Raw genomic sequence first — 16424 nt, forward strand, 5'->3', positions numbered from 1 at the left:
CTGACCATGTACCAAATGGAAACAATAATGTTTTTTGCAGCAAAAACAACAAAAAACCTCAAACTCAAACCCATTAAACAATGACATCCCATTCCCTCCTCCCATCACCCCCCCAGTAACCATCATTCAACTTTCTGCCTTTACGAATTTGACTACTCTAAGCACCTTATATAAATGGAATCATAGAGTATTTGTCTTTTTGTGGACTAGCTTATTTCACTTAGCATAACATCCTTAAAGTTCATCTGTGTTGTAGCATGTATCAGAATTTCTTTTTAAGGCTTTCCACTGCATGTATATGCCAATTTTGTTCATTCATGTATCAACAGGCATCTGGGTTGCTTTTAACTCTTAGCTATTGTGAATAATGACACTATGAACATATCTCTACAAGACCCGTTTCAAATTTTTTGTGTATATACCTATATTACCATAGACTGGGTGGCTTAAAAATCATAGGTTTATTTCTCACAATTCTGGAGGCTGGAAAGTCCAAGATCAAGGTGCCAACAACCAATTTGGTTCCTGCTGAGAGCCTACTTCCTGGTTTGCAGACAGTTAGCTTTTTGCTGTATCCTGACATGGCTAAGAGACACAAAAATTCAGTCCACAGCATTCTGCTCTGCCCCCGCCCCCCGCCCCAAATTTATGTCCTTCTCACATGCAAAATGCACTCATTCCATCCCAACCACCTCAAGTGTCTTAACTTGTTCCAGCATCAACTTTAACTTCTCAAGTCCAAAGTCTCATCTAATGCCTGAAACTAATGTAACATGTGAGCCAACTATATTAAAAAATAAATTATATATAAAATATACAATCTAAATTTTTTTTAACATTTATTCATCTTTGAGAGAGAGACAAACAGAGCATGAGCAGGGAGGGGCAGACAGAGAGGAAGACACAAAATTCAAAGCAGGCTCCAGACTCTGAGCTGTCAGCACAGAGCCTGATGCGGGGCTCGAATTCATGAACCATGAGATCGCATGACCTGAGCCAAAGCCGGATGTCACCCAAGTGCCATATATATACGTAATCTAAATCAGATATGGGTGAGACTCAAGGTATGATTGATCCTGAGGCAAAATTATTCTCCAGTTATGAACATGCAACAGGCATTCCAAAAGGGAGAAATAGGGAAGGAAGGGGTGACAGTCCCAAGCAATTCCAAAACCTAGCAAGGCAAACTCTAGAAGACCTTAAAAGTCAAGAATAATCTTCTTTGACTGAGTGCTCTGACTTCCAGACCCACTGAGGTGGCAATATCACCCTCATACTTTAGTGGGGTACCACCATGCTGTGACTTTCTGTAAAGGCTCCATCCAACCTAAGGCTCTGCTGGGCGCGGGACGGGGGGGGGGGGGGGGGAGGCATACCACCAGGGGTCTACTAGAAGTCCTTCCCTACAGCTTTGATTAAAAGCAGTGTGGGTTCCTAGAACCAAGATGGTAGCTCTGATGATCTCTGAATCAGCTTTTGAGACATTCTTTCCTTGAAGAACAGTGCAAGTTTGAAGCCTAATGGTCTGTTTTATTGTCCTGTCCTGCAGAATCTAAGTCTGACAGCCTTCGTTCATTCTGACCTGTATCCATCTCCTTCAGTCCAAATTGGCAGTAATCTTGCTGGGGTCACTGAAGAAGTCCATGGTTAACACACATTCTAATCTCTTTATCAAATGGTTGGTCAGTCATACCCTTGTGTCTTCTTCTAAACATGCTTTCTCATTTTTTACAATATGTACAGATTGAGACTATTCTAAAACTTTAAGTTCTGTTTCCTTTTTGTTTAACGATTCCTTCTTTGAAATAATAAGTGAAGTCAGCAAGGTTGCCTGATAAAATACACAGAAATCAGCTACATTTATATACATTGATAACGAAGTGGCAGAAAGATGAATTAGGGAAACAATTCCATTTACAACTGCACCAAAAAGAATAAAACTCCTAGCGGGGCGCCTGGGTGGCGCAGTCGGTTAAGCGTCCGACTTCAGCCAGGTCACGATCTCGCGGTCCGGGAGTTCGAGCCCCGCGTCGGGCTCTGGGCTGATGGCTCAGAGCCTGGAGCCTGTTTCCGATTCTGTGTCTCCCTCTCTCTCTGCCCCTCCCCCGTTCATGCTCTGTCTCTCTCTGTCCCAAAAATAAATAAACGTTGAAAAAAAAAAAATTAAAAAAAAAAAAAAAAAAAAAGAATAAAACTCCTAGGAATGAACTTAACCCAGGAAGTGGAAGACCTGTACTCTGAAAACTATTAAAACAATGATAAAAACAATGAAGATGATACAAATGAAAATATATTCATTCCATGCTTGTGGACTGGAAGAATATTAAAATGTCTATACCATACAAAGCAATCTGCAGATTCAATGCAATCCTTATTAAAGTACCAACAGCATTTTTCACAAAACTAGAACACATAATACTAAAATTTGTATGCAACCACATAAGACCCTAAAAAGCCAAAGCAACCCTGAGAAAAAAAGAATAAAGCTGGAAGTATCATAATCCCAGGTTTCAAGATATATTACAAAGCTATAGTAATCAAAACCCTATGCTACTGGCATGCGCGCGTGCGCGCGCGCGCACACACACACACACACACACGACATATAAACAAATGGAACAGAATACAGAGCTGAGAAATAAACCCAAACTTATATGGTCAATATATGACAAAGGAGGCAAGAATATACAATGGGGAAAAGACACTGTTTTTAGTAAATGGTGCTGGGAAAATTGGACAGCTACTTGCAAAAAAATGAGACGATACCACTTTCTAACATCATACACAAAAATAAAGTGGACTAAAGAACTAAACATGAGACCTGAAACCATAAAATTCCTAGAAGAAAACATAGATAGTAATTTTTTTTACCATGGCCTTAGCAATATTTTTCTAGATAAGACTACTCAGGCAAGGGAAACAAAAGCAAAAATAAATTATTAAGGCTACATCAAAATGAGAGCTTTTGCAAAGGAAGGAAATTGTCAACAAAAAGGCAACCTGCTAAATGGGAGAAGATCTTTGCAAATAATATATCTGATAGGGGTGAATATCCAAAGTATATAAAGAACTTAAACAACATATCAACACTAAAAACACCCCAAAAAACAAAAAACCCACCCCAAACAAATCAATTAAAAAATGGGCAGTAGACCTGAATAGACATTTCTCTGAAGATCACCAACAAACACACAAAAAGATGCTCAACATTACTAATCATCAGGGAAATGCCAACCAAAACCACAATGAGATATCACCTTACACCTGTCAGAATGGCTAGAATCAAAACAACAAGAAATAACAAGTGTTGAAGAGGATGTGGAGAAAAGAGAACCTTCATGCACTGTTGGTGGCAATGTAAATTGGTGCAGCCACTGTGGAAAAGAGTATGGTGGTTCCTCAAAAAATTAAAAACAGAAATACTATTTGATCTAGTAATTCCACTACTGGGTATTTACCCAAAAACAACAAAAATACTAATGTGAAAAGACATATGCACCCCTCTGTTTATTGCAGCATTTACACTAGCCAAGATAAAGACAGAATAGAAAGATGTAGATAATAGGAAGATAAAGATAATAGAAAGAGATCTCTTCTGATAAAGACACTAAATCCCATTCATAAAGGATCCACCTTCATGGCCTAATTACTTCCCAAAGCCCCACTTCCTCCAAATACTATCACACTGGGGATGAGGGCTTGAACATATGAATTTTGGGAGCAAAACAAACATTGAGTCCATAGTAATACTCAAAAGCAGAATTGTGGAATCACATGGTAATTCTATTTTTAACTTTTTTAGGAATAGTCATACTGTTTTCCACAGCTGTTGTGCCATTTTACATTCCACCAAGAGTGACCACTGGCTTAAATTTCTCTACATCATTGCCAACACTTGTTTTCCATTTTGTTTTAATTGATAGCAGCCATCCTAATGGATGTGAGGTGTTATCTCTTTGCGGTTTTGATGTGCATTTCCCTAATGATCTGTGATTTTGAACATTTTTTCATGTGCTTATTGACCACTTGTATACTTTCTTTGGAGAAATATTCTAAAAGCCTGAAAGTCTATTCAAAACCTTTACAAATTTTTGGATAGGGCTATTTTTTAGTTGTTGAGTTTTAAGGGCTTTATATATATATTCTGGATATTAATCCCTTATCAGATATATGATTTATAAATATTTTCTACCATTTGGTGGGTTACCTTTTTACTGTTACTGTTTCTACTATGTATTTTGAGTCACAAAAATCTTTGATCTCCATAAAGTCCAGTTTGTTATATTTTTTTTGTTGCCTGTAGTTTTGGGGTCAAATCCAAAAAATCACTGCCAAATCCAGTATCGTGACGCTTTTGCCCTATGTTTTCTTCTAGGGATTTCAGTTTTAGCTTTTACATTTAGGTCTTAATTTTGAGTTAATTTTTGTATATGGTATTAAGTAGGGGTCCAACTTCATTATTTTGCATGTGGATGTCTAGTTCTCCCAGCCCCATCTGCTGAAAAGACTCTTTTCCCCAGTGAATGGTCTTGGCACCCTTGTCAAAAATCATTTGGCCATATATGGAAGGATTTATTTCTGGGCTTTCAATTCTATTTCGTTGGTCTTTATGACTGTCTTCATGCAGGTACTACACTGTTTATTTATAGTTTTGTAGTAAGTTTTGAAATGAGAGAGTGTGAGTCCTCCAAATTTGTTCTTTTTCAAGACTGTTTTAGCTCTTCCCTGGGATTCTATATGAATTTTAAAGTGGATTTTTCTATTTCCGAAAAAATGTCTTTGGGATTTTGAAAGGGTTTACATTGAATCTGTAGATCACATTGGGTGCTATTGATATCTTAACAATGCTAAGTATTCCAGTCCATGGACACAGAATGTCTTTCCATTTACTTAGATATTTAATTTCTTTCAGTAATGTTTTTATAGTTTTCTTTGTACAAGTTTTCCACCTCCTTGGCTAATTCCTAAGTATTTCACTCTTTTTGTTGCTACTGTAAACAGGACTGGTTTAAAAAAAAATTTTTTTAATGTTTATTTATTTTTGAGACAGAGAGAGACAGAGCATGAACGGGGGAAGGTCAGAGAGAGAGGGAGACACAGAATCTGAAGCAGGCTCCAGGCTTTGAGCTGTCAGCACAGAGCCCGACGCGGGGCTTGAACTCACGGACTGTGAGATCATGACCTGAGATGAAGTCGGACGCTTAACCGACTGAGCCACCCAGGCACCCCAATAGGACTGTTTTCTTAATTTCTTTTTCAGACTATTCACTGTTAGTGTATAGAAATGCAGTTAATTTTTGTATGTTTTATATCCTAATTTGCTGAATTAACTTATTAGTTCTAACAGTTTTGTTGTAGAATCTTTATACACATTAAGATGTTTTATACACATTAAGATTGTATTATCTGAAAAGAGATAATTTTACTTCTTCCTTTTCAATTTGGATGCCTTTTCTTTCTTTTACTTAATTGCTCTGTTTAGAGATTCCAGTACTCTGTTGAGGAGAGGTAGCAAAGTCAGGCAATTGTTGTGGTGTTTCTAATGGTACAGAAAAAGCTTTCTTTCACCACTGAGTGTAATGTTTGCTGTGGATTTTTCACATATGGCTTTTATTATGTTGAGGTAATTTCCTTCTATTCCTATCAATGTTACCATAAAAGGGTGTCAAATTCTGTCAAATGTTTTTTCCATCAACTGAGATGATCATGTATTTTTTCCTTTATTTTATTGATGTGCTATATTACATTGGTTGATTTACATATATTAAACTATCCTTGCATTCCAGGAATCCAATTTTGCCATGGTGAATAATCCTCTTGAATTTTGTCTGCTAGTTTGTTTTTTTTCTTTTCTTTTTTGGTTATTTCTGCATCAGTGTCCATAAGAGATATTGGTCTGTAGTTTTCTTTTCCTGTAGTGTCATCTGGCTTTGGTATCAGGGAAATGATGGCCTTATAAAAGAACTTAAGTGTTTTCTTCTCAATGTTTTGGAAAAGTTTGATAAGAGCTGGGGTTAGTTCTTACAATGTTTGGTAGAAATCACCAGGGAATATATCAGATCTAGGACTTTTCTTTCTCAGGAGATTTTTGCTTACAGATTCAATCTCCTTACTAGTTACACCTGTTCAGATTTTCTCTTCATGTTTCAGTCTTGGTAGGTTTTGTGATTCTAGGAATTTGTCCATTTCATCTATATTACCCAATTCATTGGTATACAACTGTTCATAGTACCCCTATAATATATATTGTCAATTTTTTTTAGAATCGTAGTAGCACTCCCACTTTCATTTCCAATTTTAGGCATTTGAGTCTTCTTTCTTTCTCTTTTGTCCTTTTAGTCAGTGTAGCCAAAGATTTGTCAATTTTATTGGTGTTTTCGAAGAACTCACTTTTGATTTCTTATTCTCTATTGTTTTTCTATTCTCCATTTTATTTATCTCTGCTCTAATCCTATTACTTCTTTCATTCTGCTAGTTTTAGGTTAAGTTTCTTCTTTTTCTAATTCTGCAAGATGTAAAGTTAGGTTGTTGATTTGAGTTCTCCTTTTTTAATGTAAGCATTTTTACAGCTATAATTTCCCTCTGAGTACTGCTTTTGCTACATACCATAAGTTTTGATATACTGTATTGTGATTTTCACTGATCTATAAATACTTTCTAGTTTCCTTTATGGTGTGTATCTATCTATCTATCTATCTATCTATCTATCTATCTATGATATCTATCTATCTATCTATCTATCTATCTATCTATGATACAGATATAGATGTACATATCGTATATATACATATAGGCCCATATACTGTTTTGAGTGTGTTGGGGTACCTGGGTGACTCGGTCAGTTAAGCATCTGACTTCGGCTCAAGTCATGATCTCACTGTTTGTGAGTTCAAGCCCCACATCAGGCTCTGTGCTGACAGCTCAGAGCCTGGAGCCAGCTTCAGATTGTGTGTCTCCCTCTCTCTCTGCCCCTCCCTCACTCACACTCTCTCTCTCTCTCAAAAATAAACATTAAAAAAAGAGTGTGTTAATTTCCCAATATTTGTGAATTTTCCAGTGTTCCATCTTCTGACTTCTAATCAACCTTGTGATCAGAGAAGACACATTATATAACTATATTTTAAATTGATTGAGACTTGATTTTTGAACTAACATATAGTCTATTCTGAATGTCCCATGAGCACTTGAGAAAAATATGTATCCTGTTGTTGGGTATTCTATATAGGTCTATTAGATCTAGTTGATTTATTATGTTATTCAAGTATCCTTATTTCTTTATTATTTTTTTAAGTTTATTTATTTATTTTGAGAGAGACAGAGACAGCACAAGCAGGGGAGGAGCAGAGAGAGGGGGAGACAGAGAATCCCAAGCAGGCTCCACACTGCCAGCATAGAGCCCAACATGGGGCTCAAACTCACGAAACTACAAGATCATGACCTGAGCAGAAACCAAGAGTCAGATGCTCAACTGACTGAGCCACCCAGGCACCCCCCTTATTTACCTTATCTGGTTGTTCTATTCACTTTTGAGAGTAGGTTATTAAAGTCTCCAACTATTATTGTAGAATTACTTCCCCTTTTAGTTTTGTCAATTTTTGCTTCATATATTTTGACAATCTTTTCAGGGGCATAGATGTGTATAATTAATTGTTATATCCTCTTATTCTACTGAAACTGTTAATAACATATAATGTCCTTGTTTGACTCTTCTAATCTTTTTGATTTAAAGTTTGTTTTGTGTAAATATAGCAACCTCCACTCTCTTTTGGTTACCGTTTCCATGGATTATCTTTTTTTGTCCTTTCACTTTCAACCTATTTGTACTTTTGGATCTAAAGTGATTAAGTCTCAGGGTCACCTAAGTGGCTCACTCAGTTGAGCATCTCTTGATTTTGGCTCAGGTCATGATTCCAGGTTCATGGGCTCCAGTCCCCTGTTGGGTTCCATATTGAGTGTGGAGCCTGCTTAAAATTCTGTCTCTCCCTCTGCCCCTCTCCCCTATTCGCACTCTCTCTCTAAAGTAAAAGAAAATAAAATAAGTCTTTTGCAGACAGCATAGAGTAGAATCATTTTTTAAAAAATCCATTCTGCCAGGGTGCCTGGGTGGCTCAGTCAGTTAAGTGTCCGACTTCAGCTCAGGTCATGATCTCGCAGCCCATGAGTTCAAGCCCCGCGTCTGGCTCTGTGCTGACAGCTCAGAACCTGGAGCCTGATTTGGATTCTGAGTCTCCCTCTCTTTCTGTCCCTTCCCTCCTCTTGCTCTCTCTCTCAAAAATAAAAATAAATAAACATTAAAAAAAAATACATTCTGCCAAGCTCTGTCTTTCAACTAAAGAATTTAATCCATTTACATTTAACTACTGATATGAAGGGGCCTACTTTTGCCATTTGTTGTATTTTTCTGTAGGCCTTACAGCCTTTTCTTTCATTTCCTGCATTAATGTCTTCTTTTGTGTTTACTCATTTCTTTTTTCATAATGGAACTTTTCAAATCCCTTTTCGTTGGCTTTTTGGTATAATGTATAGCTATTTTCTTTGTGATTACCATGGATATTACACTTAATATCCTAAAGTTATAACACTAACTTGAATTCATATGAGCTTAACTTCAATAGTACACAAAAACATTACTTGTATACAGCTCTGTCCCTACGCCCATTCAGTTACTGATATCACTGAAGTACTTTTTCTGTACTGTGAGTTCAAACACATATTTTTTTTTAATGCTCAAGTCTCCTAAATCATGTAGAAAACAAAAACGGATATACAACCAAAGTTACAAAAATGCTAGCTTTTATAATTGTCCATGTATTTACCTTTAACAGAAATATCTATTTTTTGGGGCGCCTGGGTGGCTCAGTCGGTTGAGTGGCCGACTTCGGCTCAGGTCACAATCTCGCAGTCCATGAGTTCGAGCCCCGCATCGGGCTCTGTGCTGACAGCTCGGAGCCTGGAGCCTGTTTTGGATTCTGTGTCTCCCTCTCTCTGACCCTCCCCCGTTCATGCTCTGTCTCTGTCTCAAAAATACATAAACGTTAAAAAAAAAATTAAAAAAAAAAAATCTATTTTTTCACATGGCTTCAAGTTACAGTCCTATTTTAATTTCAACCGAAAGGACACCCTATAGCACTTACTGCTAGGCAGTAACTAACACTAGGCTGGTCTAGTGGTTAACAAATTCCCTCAGTTTTTGTTTATCTACGAATATCTTGATTTCTCCCTCATTTTGCTGGATATAGGATTCTTGGCTGATCAGCATTTGAATATATCGACCCACTGCCTTCTGGGCCTCAACACTTCTGGTGAGAAATCTGCTGAAAATCTCACTGAGGATCCCTTCTATATGGTGAGTCATTTCTCCCTACTTTAAACACTATCTTTCTAAAATTTGATTATAATGTGCTTTGGCATGAGTCTGTTTGAATATACATCATTTGGAGTATGTGGCACTTATTGGATTATATTCATGTCTTTCATAAAATTGGGGAAGTTTTTGTCAATATTTCTTTAAATCATCTCCCTGCCCCTTTTCTCTACTTTGCTTCTGGGACTCCCACAGGGTGTATGCTGGCCTACTTCATGGTGTCCTACAGATCCCTTGGGCTCAGTTTACTTCAATTTTTTTCCCTTCTTCTCAGACTTGATAATTCCAACTATACTATTTTCAAGTTCACTGATTCTTCTGCCTGCTCATATCTGCTTTCAAATAATGCTGGCAAATTTTTCATTTCAGTTATTGTACTTTTCAGCAGAATTTCTTGTTTTTCATGTTTTTTCTTTACTGATGTTTCCATTTTGTTCATGAACATTGGTTCATGTTTCTGTCATTTTCTTGACCTTGTCCACATCTTACCTTAGCTCTCTGCACACCTTTAAAACAACTGTTTGAAAATATTTGTTGAGTAAATCAGTCATCTGGTCTTTCTCAGGGACATTTTTTGTTCATTTCTTTTCTTTTGGATGGACCATATTTTCCTGTTTGTACATCTTGTGATTTTTTTGTTATTGTTGAAAATGAATCTTTGAATCTTATAACTCTGGTATTCAGACTCTCCCACTTCCCCAGGGTTTGCTGTTTTTTATTGATGTAGGGTATTTCTGTGCTGGGCACCAACCTGCTGCACTATAAAGTTAAAAGTCTTCTCAGATCTTTTCAGAGCTGCATTCTCCCCTCAGTGTGCATAATGACCTTTTATATTCCCTCATATATATGGTTGTTTTTGGATGTCTTAGCTGTTGATATTAGGAATATAAAATAGTGGAGTGCTTTGGAAAGCACTATGGTGTTTCCTCAAAAATTAAATATAGAATTACCATTTGATCCAGCAATTCTACTATAGGGTATATACATACCAAAAAAAAAAAAAATGACATCAGGACTTTGATGAGATATTTGTACACTCATGTTCATAACAGCATGATTCACAATAGCCCAAAGGTGGAAACAACCCAAATGTCTACCACAAGATGAATATAATGAAGTACCACTCAGTCTTAAAAAGGAAGTTAAATCGGTAGGGTTAGGAAAAGGAAAAAAAAAAAAAAAAGGAAGCTAATTCTGATTCATGCTATATAACATGGATGAATGTTGAAAACATTATTATGATAAGTAAAATAAGTCGGGCACAAAGGGACAGATATTGTTTGATTCCACTTATATGAGGTACCTAGAATAGTCAAATTATACATAGAAACAGAAAGTAGAACAATGGTTACTAGGGAATTTGGTATCCATTGTGGGGGAAAGAAAGTTATTGTTTAATGTGTACAGAGTTTCAGTATGGGATAAAGGAAACGTTCTGAAAATGGATAGTGGTAATGGTTACACAGCAGTGTGAAAGTACTTAATGTCACTGAACGGTATACTTAAAACTAGTTTTGTATTAGGTATACTTGACTTTATAAGAAATAAATCAATAAAACATCAACAGGAAAAGTATGATCCATTCATAAATATTTTTGTACAAATACAAGTACAGATATAAGTTTGAGATATATCTGAAAGGATGATCACCAAAATATTTGTGGTATTATGTGTGGGTGGTAGAATTTCAGGGTGGTTTTAACTTTCCTATTTATACTTTTCTGCATCGATATGTATATTATTACTTTTATACTCATGGGGAGAGATATAAAAACCAAACTATTTTCATTTGAGAAGGGGGCAATGTATATGGTCTAAATTCATTCTAGTATTGTCTATGATGAGTACTCTAAGTGTATTACACATCTAACTGAAAGCTAAAACTCTGGACTACATGAGTTCTCCATAAGAAGATGAGAATTACTTGTACTTATACTTTGCTTTATTGAGGTTACTATTGTTTTTCTCTTTAAACTTTTTTTTCAAGTAGATCATACACACAGAAAAGCATACATTACTGTAGAGATATACAAATTTTCACAAATTAAACACACCCATGTAACCACCATATCAAGAAATAAAGGATTACAAAAGTCTCTCTATGTCTGCCTTAATGCACCATGCCCCCCCAAGGGTAACCAGTACTCTGACTTCAAGATCATAGGTTAATTTTGCAGATTCTACGTTTTGCACTGGTATTTTTTACAAAATCTATTCACCTTGACTGCTAATATAAAACCAAATGAAAGACAAGTCTTTCTATGATAAATTTTTATAAGCAAGTAACATTTATTTTATTAATGTTTATTTTGAGGGGTGCGGGTGGAGAGAATCCCAAGCAGGCTCCTGGCTCAGTGCAGAGCCTGACTTGGGGCTTGATCTCCATCCCATGAACTCTGAGATCATGACCTGAGCCAAAATCAAGAGTTAAGCATAACAAACTGAGCCATTCAGGCACGAAAATTCAGTAATTTTTAAAAGAAATTTTAAAAAGAAAAAACTTATATTTACTTACATATTTAATATTTCCAGCATGCTTCATGCCTCTGGGTAGATCCCAGTTTGTATCTGGTATAATTTTCCTTCAGCTCACAATTTCCTTTAACATTGCTTGTACTGTAGATTTCCTGGCAGCAAATTCTCTTGGCTTTTGTATAAAAATAGCTTTGTTTCACCTCCACTTCAGAATGCTATTTTCACTAGATATAGAATTCTAGGATAATGTTGAGTTCTTTTCTTTCTTTCAGCACATTAAAGATGTTTTGGTTTGAGGTGCCTGGGTACCTCAGTTGGTTGAGCATCTGACTCCTGATTTCATTTCAGTTCAGGTCACGATCCCAGAGCCTGGGATTGAGCCCTGAGTTGGGCTCCAAACTCAGTGTGGGGCCTGCTTAAGAATTTCTCCCTCTCTCTGCCCCTCTCCCCTGCTCGTTCTCTGTTTCTAAAAATAATTAAAATAATTTAAGAAACAGGAAAAAAAGATGTTTTGGTTTGCACTGCTTCTGAAAGAAAATTTTAATCATCCTTATCGTTTTGTTTTTTAATGTGATTTTTTTCTCGGACTGTCTTCTCTCTTGATTGTTAACTTTCAGTAATTTGAATGACATGCTGTGGTATGTTTTTGTTTGTATTATCCTTGACACATGACACCACTTGATATTGTTCCACAGGTCACTGATGCTGTGTTCACACATATTTTCCTTTACTTTTTTTCCCTCTGTATTATAGTTTAGATAGTTTGCACTACTTTCACTGATCTTATTTTTTATACTGTCTTATGTGCTTCTTTAACTCATGCAGTGAAGTTTTCATTTTATTTCAATTTATTTCTAAATCCTAGAAGTTCCATTTTATTCTTTTCTGTATCTTCTATTTATCCCATTATATCCATGTTTTCCTTTAAATTCCTTAACATATTTATAATAGCTGTTTAAATGCTTGTCTGCTTTTTCAACCACCCCTTTTTTTCTGGGTCTATTTGTATCACCTGATTTTTTTTCCTGATTCTGAATCACACTTTACTGCTTCTTTCTAGTCATTTTTCATGGGATGTTGGGCACTCTAAATGTTTCATTTTAAGTGTCTGAATTTTTTGGTCTTTCTTTAAAGAGCATTCACCTTTATTGGCATTTAAGCTGTCTGCAGATCAGCTTTCAAGAACTTTTTTTCTGGCTTACTTTTGAGAGAAAGAGAGAGCGAGAGAGAGAGCAAGCGCACACATGAGTGGGGGAGGGCCCCAGAGAGAGGGAGACAGAGAATCCAAAACAGGCACTGCGCCATCAGCGCAAAACCTGACATAGGGGATGAACCCATGAACCAAGAGTTCATGAGATCATGCCCTGAGCCAAAGTCGGATGCTCAACCAACTGAGCCACTCAGGTTTAGGCCCCAAGAGCTGTTTTTAAGCTTTGCTGGTGAGGGCTTATAGTTGCCTTTAATCTAGGCCTGCCTTAGCCTTAATATTAAGACGTGATCTTTCTGGGTTCTCTACTGAATGTCCAAGATGTTCAACAAAGTCTCTTTCCTGTGTCTTACCAGAACTCTACCATCTCTCAATTTTGTTAGCTCTAACAATTGTGTAGCTTATAGTGTATTTGTTTTGTCCCCAGTAATTGTTCTTTGCCTAGCCTCTTGAAATCTCATTCTAAGTATGCAGAGCTTAGAATTCAGCCAAAGACTCCATGGTACACTGTGTAGGCATTTAGAGCTTTCTCTGGGTACTGCCCCTCTCTCTGATATTTTGCCCCACAAATTCCAGTCACTACAGCCTCCCTGAACCCTGACCTCTGCCTCCTCAACCCCAAGACCACCATGCTCTGCTTAGAATTTCCTCCCATATGCTACAATCAGAAAGTTTCTCCAGGCTGAAAATCAGGACCATATTAAGACTCTCTTTGTGGGGCACCTGGGTGGCTCAGTCGGTTGAGCATCTGACTCTTGATTTCAACTCAAGTTATGATCTCATGGTTCGTGCTATTGAGCCCCATGTTGGACTCTATGCTGACAGCATGGAGCCTACTTAGGATTTTCTCTCTCCCTCTGTCTCTCCCCCCCGACCCAACTCTCTCTCAAAATAAATAAACAAACTTAAAAAAAAAAAAAAAGACTCTCTGTTTCCCTCTTCCTGGAAAAAAAAAAAAAAATCCTTTGCTGTCAGTTGTCCAAGGTTTGAAAACCGAAGTTTCACAGAATTTGTCCAGTTTTTTTCTTTATTTACGATGGAAGTGCAAATCTAAAATCATTACTCCATCATGCCTGGGAATAGAATTTCCTGTTCCAATTCCTTTCTTGAGGGAGTGATACTGGAATACACTGCTCGTATTTTCTCTAATTATGAAAGTGTTAAATATCATAAAAGTTTTAAACATTACTATCTCTTTGTAAGTCACTTTAATTTTAAGCTGTACTTTACAACAACATTTAGAAATATACTTTCCTTGCGGGGCACCTGGGTGGCTTAGTAGGTTAAGTGTCTAACTTGGGCTCAGGTCACGATCTTGTGGTTCAGGAATTCAAGCCCCACATCAGGCTCTCTGCTGTCAGCACAGAGCCTGCTTCAGATCCTCTGTCCCCCTCTAACTCTCCCCTGCTGGTTCTCTCTCTCTTTCAAAATAAATAAGTACACTTAAAAAATATATTTAAAAAAAGAAAGAAATATATTTTCCTCGGGGTGCCCAAGCCTGGGTTGTTTGGTCAGGTGAGCATCTGACTCTTGATTTTGGCTCAGGTCAAACTCACAGTTTGTGAGTTCGAGCCCCACATCTGGCTCTCTGGTGTCAGCACAGAGCCTGCTTCAGATACTGTCTCCTGCTCTCTCTGCCCCTCCACTCCCACCCCGCCCCCTCAAAAATAAACAAACATTAAAAAAACTTTTTTTAATGTATTTTCCTCAATTTATAGCTATGCTGAGATAAACAAAAGAGTGATGAAAATGGAATTGCACTGCATTCCTTACCCAAAATTTAACATGAATTTCATAAGATCATTTCTTCATAGGTAAGATGAAGTTTCTTTACTTCCTTTTTACAATGGCTTAAAACACAACTGTTTCTTTTACAATTCTAGTGGCCAAAATTCTAAAATTAAAGTGTTGGAAGGACTGTGTTCTTCTGGAAGCTTCAAGGAATAATCAATTTCCTTGCCTTCTCTAGCTTCTAGAGGACAACTGCATGGCTCATGACCTCCTTCTCCATCTTCAAAGGACATTACCTTAACATCTGGTTCCATGGCGACATCTCCTTTTTTCTCACTTTTTCTCAACATCATATTTCCTTTTTGTAAGGCTCCTTGTGATTACACTGGACCCACCCAGACACCCAGGATAATCTCTCCACCTGGTGATCCCTAATTTGATCACATCTGCAAAGTCCCTTTTGTCACATAAGTGACATATTTACAGATTCTTGAGATTCGAAAGTGGACATCTTTGGAAGGTCATTATTCTATCCATCACAGTATGTGAGCAACAGCTTTATTTCCAACACTAACCTAATCTCTAGGAAGTCAGAGATAATGAACATAGCCCCTTGAATAGCTGAATTGAAGGCCAGAGGAAAGACTTAGCTCTTATAAAATGTATATGCTTTTCTTACAATGATTAGAAAGCAAAATGATTAGGACAGCTATAAACAATTCATATAAGAATAAACTATGTCTTACAATAGGTAGATGCAGTTTATTTTTATGAACTAATACAAAATACACCAAAAGGGTAAGGAATAGGAGACATAAAATTATAATTTACCTCGTATTTGCCTGTCAACAACTCTCATTTCCTTTCTTATCTTCAATGACCATTCATTGACCTGGGAAAAATTTTAGAAAAGGAATTAAAACAAAAGCCAAAACTCCTAATTCACCAAATTTTAAAGAATTTTGTGTTAACTCTACATTTATTCCAGACACAAAATCAGTAAATCCGTTTTCAAACAAAAGCTTTAGGGCCAAATTCTATTTTTCTTCCATGTTTTTATTCACAGTACATAGAAGTCACAAGCTATTTAAAGATTCTTATCTGAATGCAGGCAGTAAGAAGCACTTTACAGAAGACCTCAGAGAGAGTTCAACACCCTGCAGGTACATCAACATTTTTCAGGAGGTGCACAGGCATAAATAGATAGGTTTTAAGGGCATCAGAAGATTTTCAACATCTAAACGTAACTATTTCAAAACTTGCTCTGCCTGTGTCACCTTTTCCTTCCCCTTTTTAACAATGTTTTTTTTTCATTTTACAAACAACAGAAATTCCTCTGACCTATGTCTCTTATTACCATGATATATTTCCCTCAGAGGCAAAAACCTCTAAAGCACTAAACATAGGGCCAGCTGGAAATACTAGTGTAGGTATTGAGGAAACACTAAACTACTCCAATGACTATCAAATTCTTAAGCAACTGAAGTGTTTTCTAATTCTTCAGTTGCAAAAAAAATACGAAGGAAAGTCTGAGTTGTCAGCTGATGAACCATTAAAACTAAATTTACATAACATCACTTTACGCTCTTTGGCATACGATAATTTCAAAGAACTCGGGAACAATGAAATAATAAAACTTCCATTACC

At 36.8% G+C, this 16424-nt stretch overlaps 1 protein-coding gene across 2 annotated transcripts in view; it reads right to left on the bottom strand.

Annotated features, from left to right (window-relative positions):
• Positions 1-16424, bottom strand: part of LOC122497139 (E3 ubiquitin-protein ligase RNF103) — a 109314-nt gene that overhangs the window by 16965 nt on the left and 75925 nt on the right. For both annotated transcript variants that reach the window (XM_043603919.1, XM_043603917.1), the window contains one exon: positions 15609-15669. In XM_043603919.1, the coding sequence (XP_043459854.1) occupies positions 15609-15669 (61 nt within the window). The remainder of the gene's footprint in view (positions 1-15608; positions 15670-16424) is intronic.

The sequence above is a fragment of the Prionailurus bengalensis genome, chromosome A3, assembly GCF_016509475.1.
Source record: "Prionailurus bengalensis isolate Pbe53 chromosome A3, Fcat_Pben_1.1_paternal_pri, whole genome shotgun sequence".
NCBI classification, from domain to species: Eukaryota; Metazoa; Chordata; class Mammalia; order Carnivora; family Felidae; genus Prionailurus; species Prionailurus bengalensis.